Raw genomic sequence first — 18,252 nt, 5'->3', positions numbered from 1 at the left:
AATAGAATTTACATAAAACTCAGACAAGGTCAGGGAGAAACGAGGTTCTTAATTTAGTCTAATCAACTGTCATTTGCATCGCGCCATTTGCGCAAGGTATTGCCACTAACTGAATAAATGGACTTCTTCAGACTCGAGGGGGGGCACTCGGGTTTTGATAAGCTGGCAACATAACTGATTTGCATACATTACTTTGATTATCTCATTACTAGGATGATTCTTGCGGAATTTTTGACACTCGCGCAATCGAATTAAAATTAAGGCACGCAATCAATAAAAGGGCAACGCGCCTGTGAAAACACACCGCGCCCCAGGTTTGTGTGGTCAACTATAGCGACGATGATGATGAAGGTTATGATGATGACGATGACGATGGTCATGATGATGATGATGACCTATTCAGCTCACGAGCTCCTGGACTCCGTGGCGGGTTTGCGAGAGCCTCGGGATCTTGATTTCTGCGATCAAAGCAGTAATCAGTGGAGACAATGGGGGCCGTGAAATTGCTGCTCTTGTGTGGGTGACCTATCCCCTCGCCATGAATCCAGGAGTGGCCAGCGAGCGGCTCATATTGCCACAATCGATAATAGCGCTCACATCTTTCCTCCGACTCACGATGAAACCATGCGTAAAGACGCGCACGTCTTGGATAATGTTGCCAAGTAGCCACGATAACCTGGTACGTTGTCGGCAACAGGCATACGGAGGTGAAGGCCATCAATTCAGCAGAGCTACCCGGAGGCATGAGCAGGTATCAGCTGTCGCAAAGCCTCCACAGCAATTGCCTGATGGGTAATCTTACACACGACATGCATCTTTGGGGTTTGATTCGACCGGGCTGTGTGCCCTTAGCAGTCTGCATTCCTTTCTTCGTGTCTCTTATGACAAGTGGCTGATTTGTTGCCACACACAATTTGTCTGAGGGAATAGAATTCGGAGACTCCTTCTCCCTTCTTCGAGCAGAGTCTCCCTCGTCTGCACACTAACCGGCAACCGAGGGCACACGTCCACGTTTTAAATTCGTGATGTAAATAATTATAGGCCTGGAAATTGATTTCCTTGCGACCTTCTCAAGCAAACGAGGCCTCCGACCCCCCCCTTTCCCCTCCCTCCCTAAAAGAAGGCTACTTCTGTTGAAGCATTTAGTCATTAATTATTTCCCTTACATAAGGACAAATTATCGAGTCAGTTGAGCGAAATTAGAACCCTTTGTTTCTGATCAGACCGCATTACCGCTGGAAATTACGGATGATGGCTGCGCGCACGCTCGCCTTTGTTGTTTCGATCATCGCCTGTCGCTCTGAACTCGCGCTAACAAAGTCATTAAATTGACTCCCTCTCGCTCTCATTATGCGGGCTGTTAATAACCGCTAATTAACTTTGCTTACGCGCGCCTTAAAAGCCCCTCCCAGCGCACTCTCTCTCTCTCTTTCTCTCTCTCTCTCTCTCTCTCCCCCTCTTTCTCCCTCTTTTCTCTTCTTGGCCTCTCGAGGCAAGCAAGTGTCCAATTATGTCAGAGCGCGTGGATGGATGGAGGATGAGTCGTCGTCACCGAGGCCTCGAGCCAGTGGATGCACATCAGGAACCAGTATTTGCATTGGTGAGACTTAGGGTATCAAATAAATACAATAACCAAATAAAATGCAGGATACACGTCGCTTGCATGGCTATGGGGGCTCGTTGTTAATTCCCGCTCCAATAGCCTCTATTAAAGTTCTTGCAGAGTTGTACCAGAACATCTGTCTCTACGTTGTAACAACTGGGGCTTACCTATTCGATCCAGGAGATGGCGCCAGCTGAATGGCCAGCAAGGCAAAGCAGACATGTTGCTGGTCTTAAACGATCGACCCGCAGTATCACTTCCGTCGCCTTCCGTTTAGAGGCCGAGACCTGAGTTGAGAGAGGGAGCAGAGATGGTCTGCAGCACGGAAGACAGGGCTGGTAAAATGTGGCACGTCCAATCGAGTTGTTAAAATCGAATGGCCCATAAGGTGTATACCCCCCCCCCCCCCCCCAAGAATGTGAGCTTTTAAACGAACCGAATGCGCGTCAGCCCCCTGGATATTAAAAGGTAAGATATGCAAATACAAGGGAAGCGGCGGTTAAGTGATGCCGAAAAGGAGGGCCATCTCCGCCATCTCTTCACCTGCGCGTCAAAGAGACGGAAAATTGAAAATTGCGCTCAGACTATTCCGTCCCCCTCTAATGTATGCGCGTAATTAGTGCATTTAAACAAAGCGCGAATGTCCTGCTGGCTGAAATGGCGGCTGACATCTCTTTTTCCACAGGGTTAATAACAGTGTGCGGATAAATGAATCAAATTGTGGCCCCCAAATTACAGAGCGATTCTAAATACCCGTCTGTATTACGCACGTCTGTTTGTGACCGCGCGGGAAAAGGCACAACATTTTATATTGTTATTACACTCATTACATTGATATCCGTGCAAATAAACAAGCTGGGAAGTTTGTGACACCAAAAAGTTGCGGATTGGTAGAATCTGACACCAATGTTTTGAGTGTCAGGATAGAACTCGATTATATTGTCTTGTATGTCTTTATTTCCACAAAAAGGTATAAATGCGGCATTTCTCCGCAGATAGCATCAGTGTTGGTTATATTTTACTGAGACCGATGAATAAAAAAGAAGAAAAAAAATAAGATGAAATCTAACCTTAACTAAACAGATCAATGGCGTCTCATTCCAGTTTCAATCACAAAACGGTCCTACAGCTATCGGTTAAAACAGATACAAGAGAAATAAGAACAACTTGTGCAATTTCTTGGCCATATATTTTATTGTTATTTTTCGTTTGCTGCGATGCTCTGTAGGAAGAGGAAGAGAGAGAGAGAGGGAGAGAGAGAAAATTGCCGCTTGCTGAAGTTTTTGGATTGAATTCTGAAAATGATCCTTTTAACAGTGATGGGCTCTGAGGCGAGGATAAGGGTCATGCCATTCACAGCGGGTTAAATAGACTTTCATTTAAAATTACATTGTCGATCCGTCTCTCCCCGACTCTTCAGCGGAGTCCCTGCGTAACCATCCCGGCTCCCTGTGCAGCGTTTCATCCCCGTCGCGCCACCCTCACTTCTTTTTTTAAGTCAATCCACAACCCCAGCAGAGAGCTGGCAATTGGAGGGAGAGTAAAAAAAAAAGAAAAGAAAAGAAAGACCGACAGACCAACTGACCGACGGACTGAAATATAGATTTTAATTATGTTAGGCTAATGCCTGTTTTTCACCAATCAAATTAAAATGTAATTCGAATGATAAAACCTGGAACGCGGTCGGGAGAATATTCGGATCTCAACGAGGAAATTTCTATATGCGACTGAATCCCTGACATGCCTGTCATCGCAAGTGCTCTGAGGTTGAACGCAAACTCCGCGCCAGATTTTTCATTTCTTATCTTGGCACGTGGAGTTTATGTTGTATAGGCCTAAACCACAACGGAAACCAAAACAAATACATGTATATGAGGAGTAGTGCGAATACCCCAGAAGCATCACGGAAAAGACATCAGCATTTCATTCATATATATTTTATTTTATTATTATTGATATAATCTATAATAAAACAAGTATTATTAACACAATCTATGCAATAAAAAGTAATGTCTTATAAATGTTATATATAATAATAAATACATATATATATATATAAGTGTGCCAATACAGCATAAAAAAATGTAGAGACATTTGAACAGATATAAAAGTTACAACGTATCCTACTATAATTATTAAGAGAAAGTAGCTAAATGGAATCCAGCCACCATTGTTTTATTATTTTATTAACTGGCCTGTGCCTATATGGCGATCGTGACTTTGAGCCGTTGTAGTCGCGGCTACATCGTTGCACATAATCAATGCATGAAAAAACACACCTGGGGGCTCAGATGCAACATTGTGACCATGTCTGCCAAAAAAAACCTTGCATCATCATCACATTTTTTTTTTTACTGGCCGAGTTCGTTCCATTGAGGAAAACTATTCCATGTCAGGTTTTATCGCCTTGCCTCAAATTAACTTTAATCGTAAAATATATAAAGCCGCCTTGTCGCCGTCTCTCTCCTCGCAAACACACACACACACTCACACACACACACACGAGCCAATCAGGCGGGCAATAACAGCCTCCACGTATGCGCGCAGAGCGGAGAAGCGCCTGGCACACCGGAGCTCAACGAGAGGCAACCGAACCCGCTGTCTGTCATTAGCTGGGTGTGTGACACGGGAGGGACAGAGGAGAGAGAGAGAGAGGGGGGGGGGGGAGAGAGAGAAGACGAGTGAACGGTCCAGGTTCAAACAGACGCCGACTTGAGAGGAGAGCAGAAGACGAGGAAGAAGAGAGCACGGGAGAGAGAGAGAGAGAGAGGGGAGAGAGAAAAGAGAGGAGCGAGAGCGAGAGAGAGAGTGGGGGGAGAGAGAGAGGAGAGAGTTGGGAGACTGACAGGCGTTACCGAAACCAGATGAAGCGAAGAGTCGATATGAGCGGTCAGTTTGAGGAAGATCTCCACGACCGTGGCGAGAGGAAGAGCAGTAAATCCCCGACGCTGCTCTCCTCTTACTGCATAGACAGCATTCTGGGCCGCCGGAGCCCCTGTAAGGTCAGACTGATAGGGGCGCAAAGTTTGACGGGTCTGCCCAGCAGAGTGGAGCTCGACAAAACGGCTGACAGTAAGTTTGTATTTTATTTCTTTTAGCTGGAATAAATAGTTGAGTTCTGGAATGAGTTCTGCAGAGTATGTAGTAACATATTTGTTGCATAATGTCTGGAGCTAAAGCGTTCGTTTTAAATTTCATGCCAACGTTTTTTGCAAGGCCTGCAAAATAAAAAACCCCAAAAAACTTTTTACTAAGAGGGATATGTTTGCTTTGCGTGTTATTCGCTGCCAACGTGTTATTCCGTAATGTTGACGTCTATTTGACGCGCTTCCTTGTCAGGGCCAACGAAAGACCCCCTCGGCCTGAACGCCGACATGCACCTGCCGCCCAAATTGCGGCGGCTGTACGGCGCCGGGGGGAAGTACCTCCACGAGCACGCCGAGGCGCTGGAGCGGGAGCGGCTCCTCGCGGAGCAAGCCGGCGACAGCCTCAAAATCAGCCACGCGCCGCAGGTGAGCATCAGCCGCAGCAAGTCCTACCGGGAGAACGCGTCACTGAGCCGGGGCGGCGAGGGCGACCAGAGCCCCGGGGAGGGCTCGGAGGACGGCAGCCTGGGACTGGTGGAGCTCGGCCCGCTGAAGTTCGAGGAGGACACGGGGAAGGAGGAGGAGAGCAGCGGGGACGCGGCCGCTCTGTCCCCGAAGGACGAGGAGAGGGAGAGCTTGAACGCCGGGGATGGGGACGTGAGGGACGGGGAGGACAGCGTGTGTCTGTCGGCGGGCAGTGACTCGGAGGAAGGGATGCTGAAGCGGAAGCAGAGAAGATACAGGACTACCTTCACCAGTTACCAGCTGGAGGAGCTGGAGAGGGCTTTCCAGAAGACACACTACCCCGACGTCTTCACCAGGTACGAACATTTTCAAACGTGGTCTTTTTTTGTTAAGCCGGGAAAAAACACGCTGTGAAATTCTAAAATGTTGTGCTCCCAAAATTATTTTTTCAACTATATTGGATTTTTAGAAATCCTGCATTTAATGTTATAAATTTGAATTCTCAAATAATTCCTAATGTCTATATTTAGACTATTGTCCTACAATAATTGTATTTTATTTGTAACATTATTAAAATTATTATCAATATTATTATAATTGCTATTCGTTTCAAATCATAGAAACGTAACACAAAACATGCAGGGTGTTCTCTTAAAACGGAAATGGACGAACGTTATAATTAAATCCGTGTATATTTAAATAAACATATCCCCATACAATTTCCCCTATAATTTCCCCAGAAATTCCACACGATTTTAACTGGAGCCCCGTTGCGGACCACACCTCATAAAATGCACCAACAACAAACCCGAGCGCTCGGTGACCACAGCGGGGACGTTTCGCTACCTGTGTCCGCTCCTGTTCACCACGACAACAGAACAACAGCGGTGTTGCTCTCAGGGGGAATAATCCACCGGCTCAGCTTACCCGCTGGATATGATACTGAACACAGTCTGCAAAAAAATAAAATAATTATGATTACTCAGGGCCTGACCTCAAGCTCAAGGGCACGTGCACCTTTTTCTTCTTTTTTTTCCCCCCACGTGCACGCTCTAACAGAAGAGCTTTTTGTTATGTTATTCATCAGGGTTTTATTGCTTCCGAATATATCTAAAGGATATTATCTCGAAAATAAAATAAAATCTACAAATAAAACATACTAATTCCTACAAAACAAGGATTTTGATCATTGATTCATCCGTATTTTGTACTTGAAAATGTGATCTTTTTGATTTACCACCGGGATTATTCATATTTGTTCCAATCGATTTACTTAAAGGCGACTTGTTGGTCTAATATACACTGCGAGCCCGTCTTGCAGCTGAAGGCAGCATCAATTGCTTTGTGGCAGGCTAGTTTAGATGTCATTATTTCAACCATTATGTTGTTACAGTGACAGGCCTGTGCTAAGGAAAAAAATCTAACAATCACTAGGCCCATTTCTACCCATCCCTGACAGGGAAAATAGAATATGGCTATGGCGTCTTTCGGCAGTACCAAAAAAAGATGAAGCAACCCTATTTTCGGTCGTCTATTGTTGACAGTGAAAAACAGGAGGGGACAAAACAGCAATTCTTCGATTCTTCCAAAACAGTGGCCTGTAACCTTGAATCCTCTTTCTGTCTCTCTTCCTCTTTCTTTCTTTCAATATTCCTTTCAGAGAAGAGCTGGCGATGCGTCTGGATCTTACCGAGGCCCGTGTTCAAGTAAGTGGCTTTCTTGTTTATCTTTATCTGAAAAGAAAAGCCTTTGACTTGTAAATCAAACAGGGAGAGAGAGAGAGAGGGAGGGAGGGGGGGGCGCTGCATTCCCTAATGTTTTATGTCCTCTATAAAATGCCCCTGTTACACAGTGATGGATAATAACCGGTGATATGCGTCACTGATTGAGGATCAGCGATTACGGGCCAATTTGAGGCAGTAATTTATATAACAGTAAAAAAAAAGAAGGGAAAAAAAGTGTTAAATGGCCCCAGTCGCTGCTTAGGAGGCGATCCTTCCTGTTATTGAATGTTATTACACGCCAACGAGAGACGTTTTAGTGGCAATTAAGCCGACGCTGGCGATTCATAAAAAGTCACTTAGCGCAGGAGCAAACACTGTCTGTGTTCCTGGGCCGAGGTGCTGTTTGAATTCCCATCAGAGGGGCCGGGGGAGGAGGGGGGGGGGGGGGGGGGGTTGTGCGTGAGTAAAAAAATAAAAAAGAGAGAGAGAGAGGATGAGGGGTAGAGAGAAGGGAGGGATAATGCTATTTGATTTCCCATTATGTGATTGCTATAGACCTGCATTGATCCGATGCCTCGCACTTGGGAGCGAATGAGAGACCATTAAAGGTGTTTGCTCCCGGCCCCTCTCACCCCCCCCCCCCTCCCTCCCTCACACTCTCCCTCCCTCCCCTATACTCTACTTCGCCTCGCACTGAAAGCGTGGCTCGCATTTCGAAAGCCCGGGCTCATAACCAGAGAGACAGTTCAAACACGGTGGAAGCCCCGGGAGGTTACGGCCCACGGTGAAACAACAGATGTCTCTTTAGGGGCCGTAGGTGAACAAATCACTTAACGGGCGCCATCAGGAGGTGATAAAAACTCATAAATTCCCGAGGGGCTGTGTAATGCTAAACAGTCCTCTGGGAATAATGCGTGCGTGCGTGCGCTTGTGTGTGTGTGCGCGCGCGCGCGCGCGTGCATGTCCCCTGTCGCTCAAGCCTATGCTCGTTCAATCACTTTCCTCCCCATGTTGACATTTTGCCCGTCGTGGGAGCCCCGTGCTTCTGCAAACTGGGCCGCAGTGGACGCGTGGGAAAGTTAAATAGTCCCTTGGAAGGAAAGTCACTTCTTCTGCGTCTCTTTTAAAGAATTTAATTTAAAGCGCATTAATTGTTATTGGAGCCGGTTCAGGGGTAATTTTCTGGGATCTTTTGTTAACACCGCGCCTAATGATTCCACCCTCCCAGAAGCCCGTGTGCTGGGACGGGGGTGGCGGGGGGGTGGGTTTAATTAGACAAAGATATAAGACACCGTGAGCCGCATGGGTTTACCTCGCTCGTAATTACCGTTGACTTTCCGCCGGTTGGCCACCACCTGAACAACTATTAGACTACGCTGACACACCATTCAATAGGGGTCTCGTCATGGTAATTACAATGACACATTGGGCATTTATAGCGTGAAACTCATTCATAATGACATGTGGGAAGTGTCTCCAACTGCCCCCGCCCTCCTTCCCTGAGGAAAGGCCTCATAATGCAACAGGGAAATGTCCTATAGGCAGCTGTTTTCATTTTATTTCAACTACACACATTCAGAACCCTGTATTTTCTAGTTAAGATGTATACTGCATTCGTTGTTTTCCTTCTGCATCAGATATCTTCCCGTATTAACCCCGTCACTTCTTCCTCTCCTACCCTTTAGGTGTGGTTTCAGAACCGCAGGGCCAAGTGGAGGAAGCGTGAGAAGGCCGGGGTGCAGGCCCACCCGTCAGGAATGCCCTTTCCAGGCTCCCTGGGGGCAGGCCACCCCCTCAGCCATTACCTGGACGGAGGGCCCTTTCCTCCCCATCACCACCCGGCCCTCGAGTCCGCCTGGACCGCTGCCGCAGCCGCAGCCGCTGCCTTCCCGGGCCTGGCCCCTCCACACCACAACGGCTCGGCACCGCAGCTGGCCACCCCCCTCGGCCTGGGCACTTTCCTCGGCACGGCCGCCATGTTTCGCCACCCCGCCTTCATCGGACCCACTTTTGGCAGGTAAGCTGCACCCATGCACAGAGCTCCATTTGGACCTGATATTTTCCCCCTTTTATTTACACTTATTCACGCCATTATCTGTGGAATTAACAATAAATGACTCCGTCGAGGCCGTTTTACAGACTAAAATGCAGAGCGGCAACCGAGCTAAACTGTGCATCGTGCCGCTCCAATGACTGACGGTTGCAGTAACCCTCAGTCACACTGCATCACTGTGTATCTCAGTGTCTGATTATGAATATGTTACACTGTTAACCATTCGCAGTGGTGCGTAATCACTCTGTCAACTGTCCTGATGAATTAACCAAACGTGTGATGCCGCGAGGCAAGCTGTGAAGAGGTGTGACGCGCCGCACACTCCATATGCCGCAATTAGCTCCTCATTTGCTTTCATCCTCTCTATTATGCAGCACTGTACTCTCCATGCCATCTCTATATACTGAAGAGGCCCGCCTAAAGCACACCAATTGAAGCTACAAAAAAATAATAATTGTGAAATAAATACGTCTGAAGGACGTTTCAAAGTCTAAATTAACAAGCAGTGTTCTTTTAAGCAGATGCTGCTCTTGAATTCATTTGTTGCTATGGATCACTTCAATTTGGGACAAACATTCAGCAACTATAAATGTTTTTAGACTGTGACGTTTCTGTGTCCTCGCAGGCTCTTCTCCAGTATGGGTCCCCTGTCCAGTGCTTCCACCGCCGCAGCTCTCCTCCGCCAGCCCGCCCCTCCTGTAGAGAACCCCTCCCACGCAGGCCCGGTCCTCGCCGACCCTTCCTCCTCCTCCTCCTCCTCCTCCCCCTCATCCGCAGCCGCAGCAGACCGCAGGGCCTCCAGCATCGCCGCGCTGCGCCTCAAGGCCAAGGAACACTCGGCTCAGCTCACCCAGCTTAACATCCTGCCAACCGGAGCGACAGGGAAGGAGGTGTGCTGAACACACACAATACCAGGCCTCCCCCATCCCGGGCCCACGTCCCATTCCACCACACCGTCGCCTCCCCCCCCCCCCCCCCCCTCCGAGACACCCATCATTCATACCTCTGGAGGCTGATGCCCCAACGTCCCCCTTGTTCAACCATCCATGTTACCTCATGTTTCCCCAACAAAATATAGCACGACCAAATTTGAAAGAGCAAAGTGTGTGTGTGCATGCCTGCGTGTGTGTGTGTGTGTGTGTGTATCTGGTAATTACATCTATAGTTACACTCCGTACACACACCTTTCTGGATTACAGTCCAGCAACTTCAGTATTTTTAAACTTTTCACTAATAGAGCAATTATAATATTTTTTGACAGCTGAATGGGTTGATATTAATATAGTTCAATATTCATCGGGCTCCCTATTATTTGCATAGATTATCACACAGTATATGTATACCGCTTTTTATTACAACGTGGAGTGCATTTACGCATCAAAAAACTAAACACACACAGTGCCAGTGGTAGAATGTAGCAAAGTATATTACCTAAGTATGTGAGGTAGTTGTCTTTTAGTATTTCCGTTTGATGCAAATTTCTAAAATACTACATTTACAATTAGTACTTTTTTTCTCTACATTGCATTCTGGATTTTACATACCAAACATAATATAAAATACTAAACATTAGAATAAGCAACCAGACAGTGTTTAAAACAAGTTCAAAATAGATTGAGCTGACCAACTTCAACTGTAACATGCCCCTTAAGTTAAACATTAATGCATTAACTAAAATAGTTCAGTAATATAAAATAGCTTCACAGGCCCATTTTGCATTTATCTTGAAAGTACATTTTGCTGCTCATTTTCTGTATTTTAAATTGAGAAAAAAAGTATTTTTCCACTTTTACTTACCTAGGATCTGTAATGGAGAGAGCGCGCGCACACACACACACACACACACACACACGCGGAAAGCTAAAGAACCTCAGAGGAAACCAGACTCTTAGAAAGGATTCTCGTGCTACTTCAAATGTGGACAACTTGAGTGCTCGGCACTTCTTAATCTGTATGCATTGATGTGGGCCAGTCTGCGTCTATAATAAAGGCGAGTTGGAAGAGGACCCCCCCCCCTCCCCCTCAGAACCAAAGGAAAACTGTTCATAGACCTTCCATATAGCCTTCTCTACAAGCCTGACTCCTCTCCACTGCTTGCCTGTCCACCAGTCAGGCTCAGCAGCACCACAGGACATGCACATGTTTTTAAATCTCTGAATCAAACCAGAGGGACTTGAGGGTGATTTCCAGCACCTGATTTCTGTAATTTGCTGCAATTTGAGAATCCACCTCCCTTCGATTATCACAGCAGTGCTACTCTCTGCTGAGTCTGACTCCAGGACACGCGAGCTAAGTCGAGATCCGAGATGAGTCTCCGATGACCTAACTGTGTGGAAGAAAACTGTACATATTGTGTAAAAAGGAGGGGAAAAAAGTACCACAAAAAAAGGATGATTTTCAAAACAAGGTTGTGTAAATTTCAAGAGCCGGTGTTTTGATAATTTGCACTTGGTGTAGTGTTTAATGAATGTCGCCCTGTGTAGAATTTCACCTGTGTTTATGAATTATTAGGATTGTTAGATCATTATTTATGTCAAAACTTTTCTCCGGAGGACTTGAGTGAAGGACTTAATTTTTCTTATTAAGTGATTGTAGGTTTCCTGGTTCAATAATGCTAATTTGAATAAATTACATTGCTAAAATGAGTTATCTTTTATTCAGTTATTTTTTTTCAAATTCCCTTAGGACTGACTATAGGCCTAAACCAGGGGAAAAGAAAACAATATGAAATAGAATATTATAGAGCTATTAATAAAAGGTGTTATGAAGAAAACGTGTTTTCTGTCTTATATTGATGGACAATTTAGCGTGAGACAAACCCTTCAGCAAATTAATGTATCTCTTTTTAATAAATTGCAATTAACACCCATATCGTGGACTCACTGAATGGTGGGAAACGATTACGTCAGGAAGCCAGGTTGTCTGGTGCTCAAAAACGTCTGCAGAGGAAGGTTGGAAACACCTTTCAAGGAGGAGCTTCTCGCCGCAGAGAGCGGATCCAGAGGCGCAAACCGCTCCTCCTCAATGGGAGAACGCGCATTAGGCGCATAATCCAGTGCGCTGCGTGCGTCTGTCCTCTTCAGCCGAGTTGACAAAATACTGACCATATATTCATGAGCTTAATCCCCGACATGTGAAACGCGCGACAAAGGCGAGGGGTTTTCAATTAGATCGCCCACTTTATCTGAGGGGAGGGGGGTGGGGGGTCTGTCACAAAACTTCCTTTAAACCCCTTTAAAGGCGCTAAATTGGTCTTAACATCTGTAATGCCATGTCGATGAAAGCGAGTCTCCTCTGTCATTAATGAAGTAACAAACCACTTCATCAAACGGCTTTCACACACACACACACACACACCTCGTAGAGTTAATTCCGACAAATCGCCCTCCCCCCCCCCCTCCATTGGGTCTCACCACTAATGCAGGACTATTACAGCAATCAATGGGTATTCTCCTCCGTTTGACCCATCCATGGTGCTCAACCAAATCGCGTGAAATTACCCTGCGGATTAATGTAGTCCCTGTCTGCATTGTCTACGTCTGTGGGGAAAAAACCCCTCCTCTTCTTCCTCCAGCGGTCTTGTTTTACAGGTCTTCGGCTCCTGTTACCTGTTAATCACTCTATTCAGTCCAAACAAGCAGGAATTACATCCTATAAAGGGAGAGATGGGGAGGGAGATTTCTGCACATGTTATTTATTCTAACACACACGTGCGCTCTCGCAGCTGCATGATGATGGATAAAATAAAACCAATTTCCTCCAGAGACCACAAACCATCCACGACGTGTGATCTCCATGTTTTTTTTCTTCCACAAATTCTTGTTCTTTAGCTCAAGGCCAGTGGAGCGTGTCCCTGCCCCTATATAGGGTTTTGATGAGATTGTCCGGGGGAGTTGTAATCTTATTGTGAATATAACTAATGAATGGCAAACCAATTTGTCCCTAATATTTGGGGAATGCCGGGAGGCGGATGACCTGCTGGGAGCGAGGCTTAAACTTTCTTTGCAACGCGAGAAAAAAAAGAGGCGAGAAAATTGAAATGCTGTCGCATAGCTGTGGATTTATAAAGTCACACTTGTTGGATGTGTGCTCCTTCATTCAAGACAGGCCTGCCTTTCGGATTAGAGCACGACGCTCCCTATTGCATGAATGATCACGATAATGAATGTTGATGTATGAAGAGAAGGGGGTAAAAAAAAGATGAATACAGCGCAATCATGCGGTGTTTTTTTTCTTCTTCAAATTGGATGCAAGAAGAAAAGGAAAAAAAAATCTACATGATTTGGGAGATTGTGTTAAAGCGCAGGTTAAATCCAGGTGTCCAGAAAGAAAGAAAGAGTCTGACTTCGTGCCCATTTTCATCACCGCTCTCCCCCCGCCGGCCCCCCGCTCTCCCTTCTCCTCGCCCGGGCTCTCGGACTTGATTTGGCCCGTGATTTGGATTCACCGGGGCCTCGTTTCTCCCACCGCGACCCTGCCCGGGAGAATAGGCCCAATCACTCCACAGCCTCGGCCGGATCAGTCCTCAGCTCAGTCCCCGGGAGAGGATCGCTCTTTAAAAAAAGGCGCTTTGATGAACAGCCCAAGCCTCCCCCTCCCTTTTCTCTCCCCACCCCCGAGGCGGAGAACCGGGCCCCGATTGAAAGAGCTGAATAGCCGGGCCATGGCACTCCGCATCGCCCCTTAATTCCCCGTCTCTCTTGCTCTCATCCAATTAGCTCAGTGTATTAAGCGGTTTATCGTCTCATAACCACCCTTTCAGCCCCGACAAGGGGGACACTTTGCAATGGGACCAGCTCTCCTTTTGACACCCTCTCCGGGGCCTGTATGTTCCGCCGCGCTATGAATAACGGGGACAGAATGGAGGACTAATTCCCTCATCAAAGACGGCCTTGTCCGTCGCTGGTCAAAACGACAAGCAATAAAGCTTAGCGCCGCGACACAATGAGACTTGTTCGACCTTATTAGCTTAGCCGGGTCGAATTCATTCTAGGGGACTCTTTTATGGGACTGGGTTTGCGCCAATGGGAGGACAAAACGGGGCCCCGGTAGTGGGAATAACGTGCACGTCTACTGTGGTCTCCGGTTGATTTACCCCCTCCTCTCCAAAAAAAAAAAACTGTGATGAGAAGTAGTGGAGCTGATATGATTTAATAAATATGTAAAGTTATGAGCAATAGGCTAGACGCTTTCTCTCACACACACAGCGTGTTCTATCCATTGCATAGTGAATCACGGTTTAAGTGTTCAGCCCACTTAAGGTTGCCTTCACAAGTCACAGTGGTTTGAAGTGATTTGTGAGGCGTGCAGTGTTTATGGAAATGCACGCGGCAGGATGGAGTAAAAAAAAAAAAAAAAAAAAAAAAAAAAAAAATGAAGAAGAGAATTCTTGGAAGGAAAAGGTGAAACACTTCATGGAGCGAGTTACAGATGGAACTTGACTACAGCGGAGGATCAATAGGATTTTCCATGTGTTGGCCTCCATGTAAAGAACCAATATGATCTGGATTTAAGCTGCTGGACTGACAAGAGTGATTTCCTGCTTCTCAATTTTCAATTATTTCCCACTATTATGCACTGGAAAATAATAACACTGCAACAGAAAATAATCATAATGATTTTATGTAAACCGTTAAAACTCATTTAGAAATAACTGAAATCCCATTTGATATCAAGAAAACCTCAACAGTCCCACTTGTGTGTTTATAAAGGATGACGCAGGGGATTTTCTGTGTTTTTATCTTGCTTAATCGATGGCTATGAACATGTTTTTCTATTGGCTACTGCAGTTTTTAGCAAAAGGTACTCAAAGTGAAGTAGTGCTTTTGCTACCTACAGCAGCGTAACTGTGACAGCGCATGTGGTGTTAACACAGGTTGGGCACTTGTAACAGTTTTTTGACTTGTTGGTTTGGGTCTTCTTGCAGCATGCCCTGGAAATATGGTGTGAAATAAAGTGAGGCTTCATTTTTCTGATTTTCGTAACCAGAATGCAGCTGTAACAAGAAACAATTAACATCTTATCCATTTATCTTTTTTATTGAGGTATAGAAAAAAACATCATCAATATCAAAATGCCAATTACAAAATACTCTGGTCATTACAACAACAACAAAAAAGAAATCTTTACAACGCATCAACTTGAGAAATACAAGCCAGATACGTAGGAAATTACAGGCATTAAAAACACACACAGAACATAGAAGAAAAGGAATGAAATGGTATCAGTTAAACAGAGGCAGTGGAGGAGAAGGAGATCAGCTGTTCGATACGGAGACAAAAGAGAGAGAGAGCAGCGCGTGTGGCCTCGCTCACCTCGTCACCCCTCGCATCCTCCTCACTTCTTTCTTTCATCCTCCGATCTGCCACACACACACGCACACACACACACACACACACACACACACAGACGTGAACACACACTCAGGCTGAATGGTGGTAATCAGAACAAGTGTCCGATCGCTGCAGGCATCCAGTGGTCTTAGTGGCCGGGTCACTATCATTGGCTAATTAGCAGCTTTTGGAGTAAACTGGCTTTTCTGAGGAAAAGTCATTTTCACACACACACACACACACACACACACACACACACACACACACACACACACACACACACACACACACACACACACACACACACACACACACACACACACACACACACACACACACACACTGGACTGTCATTTAGGTATGATTGCTACTCCCCTTTACTATACAGAGCCATTGTGATGGGGTCACGTCATCTGTGCCTATATGAAGAAACTGGAGAGGGGGAACGGCGTGATTGGGTTTTGAGTCAAATAACAAGCCCATTAGGTTCAGAGAAGATGATGTCAGGGTTTGGGAGAGGTCCAAGCCTAAAATACTCAACCCAGCTAGAGTATCTGTAAAAAAACAACAAACTAGAACAGTGCAGACAGATGTAGATGAACAGGCAAATGTGCCGCTTTGAGTCCGACGCCGGAGCTTCTCTGCAGGCGTCGTCGCTACGGACGCGCGTGGTTTTATTTGAGGGAGGAGAACGCCTGGAAGAGCTTCGCCAGGTTGATCTCCGAGTAGCCGCTGGTGGCCAAGGCTTTGTCCGGCACTTCCTTCAGCCTCCGATACACGTCTTTGTCTTTGTTCCACAGCTTTACGCGATCTGGAGGCGAAAGAGGGACGGGAAGAGAAGAGAGGAGAGGTCGTCATTGCCACAGGTTCGACGTTTCCTCGAAGCGGCGTCAGGGTCGGCATCGCACGCCGCTGGAGGCGCCTGCGTTTTCAAACTCTGGCCAACGAGTCCCTCCTCGAGCGGCTCGATGACGCTGGAAGGGGAGCGGCTTTGTCTCGTTGCTAATAAACACGACGAGGGTTACACCCTCGACTGGAGCGCCCCGGCAGATCCAATGCCTTCTGCGCGTAATGCCGTGTGGGCACAATTGGACGGATGGGTCGATAGGGGTGCGCACGCGCGCACGCACGCACGCGCGCACGCACGCACGCACGCACGCACGCACATACACACACGGGATCATAAGATCGATAGAAAAGCCCGATGAGAGCATGAAGTCAATACCATGTCCCTGTTATCACTTTGGGGGGGCTGTAATAAGACCAGAGAGACGACGGAGAGCTGCTATCCCGGGCAGAGCGGCCGCCAAAACCAAGTCTTTACAATATTATACTGAGCCTCTAAGTGTAGATGAAGTATCATGAAACCAAGTAATGACACACTATCACGCCAACGGCCGCGATGACTGAGAAACGAGAGAACTGGAATGGGAGAAAGTTTAGTTTTGTGTGATATTACAGCATTGAACAGGTTCATTTCACATTGGACACGATTTACTGACATCGTTTGCATCGCCACACAGAAGAGGAATGTTTAAGGTTTTTTTTGTGCTTGAGAAAGTAAATCTCCAGCAACTCCAGGAGGAGTAAAAATAACCAGAATTCTCAATCCAAGTGTTTTACTACCAGCAAACAAAACAAAACACAGCACCGGGCCCGTTATTTATCAAGATCACAGACACACAGACACGCACGCCATATGGCCAGTTGTCATGTCCTCGCCATCTCCCGTCTCGTCTTTCCTGCCCCGTTGCATTAGCGGCTGTTGGATAAATACCAACCCACGGACCGACCGAGGGAACAAAGGTTAGATACACAGAGATCCACACACACACGCACAGACGATTGATGGTAGTTAAACACTTAAAAAAAGAACACTAACTGTCAGCCATGGCGACTAAAAAACATCCACGTGACAAAAAGCGATCGCACATGCACACAGAAGATGGTGTGGTTGACTCAAACGCCAGCAGCAACTATTACCGGATAATCCTCATTTCAGCGAGGACAGCGAGGACGGGCGAGAAAGGGGGGGGGGGGGGACAGGTAGAGGCAAACTATTCTATTTATCTGGGGAATAGAAGCAGGGTGATGATGCATGATCAAGCGAAAGCAATCATGTCATCATTTCTGAAAGGTAGCAGAAAAATAATTCTCCCCCCTCCCCCCTTCCCTTCTTTCCCCTTCCTCATTCCTTTCTCTTTTCCACCTCAATCGCTGTGTGGCGAACAGATAAAAGAACGATTAAAGAGTCACAGGGAGGAAAAGAAAGCCCGGAGAGAGCGAGCCCGGGCATAGTGGGGCGTGCAGTTCTGATGAATAGCCTCCCTCAGCGAGCGAGGAGACGGCGGGGCCGGGGAAGGCCGACACGCCGAAGAAAGAAAAAAAAAAAAAGAAGAAGAAAAAGGAGCAGTGCAACGAGAGCGAAGGGCGACGAGCCGAGCGACAGCTGGAAAAACGACCAACGAACTGACAGCGTTACCGGGGACGCAAACAACGCTTCAGACACCCCCCCCCTCTATCCCCCCCACCCACCCAAAAGGAACTTGTCTAATGGATCGCATTACGCATCATTCTTCTCTTCCTCAACACACACTCACACACATACACAGTCACACACGCACGCACACTCCCGGGTGCGCAGTGAGTGTATCAGGGGTTATCTTTGCTCTAACTAGGTGTTGTCACACACTCGCGCACACTCTGGCGGCGCCGGGCACGAGTAGATCGGGGCTCTGCACGCTCTAACTAGGTGTAAATACAATAACAAGCCTGTAATTAAGTGAGCATGATGAAGTTAATGGAGATCGGCCATTCCGTCGGCCGCCTCCATGAATATTCTATTAGGCTGGTGGCGACGGGCAGCTGGAATAGCAGTTAATTTAATCACCACTCGGAGCACGGGGAAACTTCTTTGTGTGAGTGTAATTGCACAGAATGAATAATTGATTTGACAATCGCACCCGCGGATTTCGCCACCCCGCTTTGT

At 46.8% G+C, this 18,252-nt stretch overlaps 2 protein-coding genes across 2 annotated transcripts in view; one reads left to right on the top strand and one right to left on the bottom strand.

Moving 5' to 3' along the window:
- Positions 1-4,019: 4,019 nt before the first annotated feature.
- arxa (aristaless related homeobox a) lies at positions 4,020-11,704 on the top strand. The gene is made up of 5 exons (XM_037456536.2): positions 4,020-4,675; positions 4,943-5,510; positions 6,815-6,860; positions 8,564-8,895; positions 9,557-11,704. Exons 1-5 carry the CDS (start codon positions 4,468-4,470, stop codon positions 9,828-9,830), a joined length of 1,428 nt encoding a protein of 475 aa, XP_037312433.2. The 5' UTR covers positions 4,020-4,467; the 3' UTR covers positions 9,831-11,704.
- A 3,274-nt stretch (positions 11,705-14,978) lies between these two features.
- Positions 14,979-18,252, bottom strand: part of pola1 (polymerase (DNA directed), alpha 1) — a 37,837-nt gene continuing 34,563 nt past the window's right edge. The window contains exon 37 of the mRNA XM_037456035.2: positions 14,979-16,074. Coding sequence (XP_037311932.2) covers positions 15,938-16,074 — 137 coding nt within the window. The 3' untranslated portion in view covers positions 14,979-15,937. The remainder of the gene's footprint in view (positions 16,075-18,252) is intronic.

The sequence above is a fragment of the Pungitius pungitius genome, chromosome 19 (genome assembly GCF_949316345.1).
Source record: "Pungitius pungitius chromosome 19, fPunPun2.1, whole genome shotgun sequence".
NCBI lineage: Eukaryota > Metazoa > Chordata > Actinopteri > Perciformes > Gasterosteidae > Pungitius > Pungitius pungitius.
The sequence above is the reverse complement of the archived record's forward strand: the minus strand, read 5'-3'. Positions and strand labels throughout refer to the sequence as shown.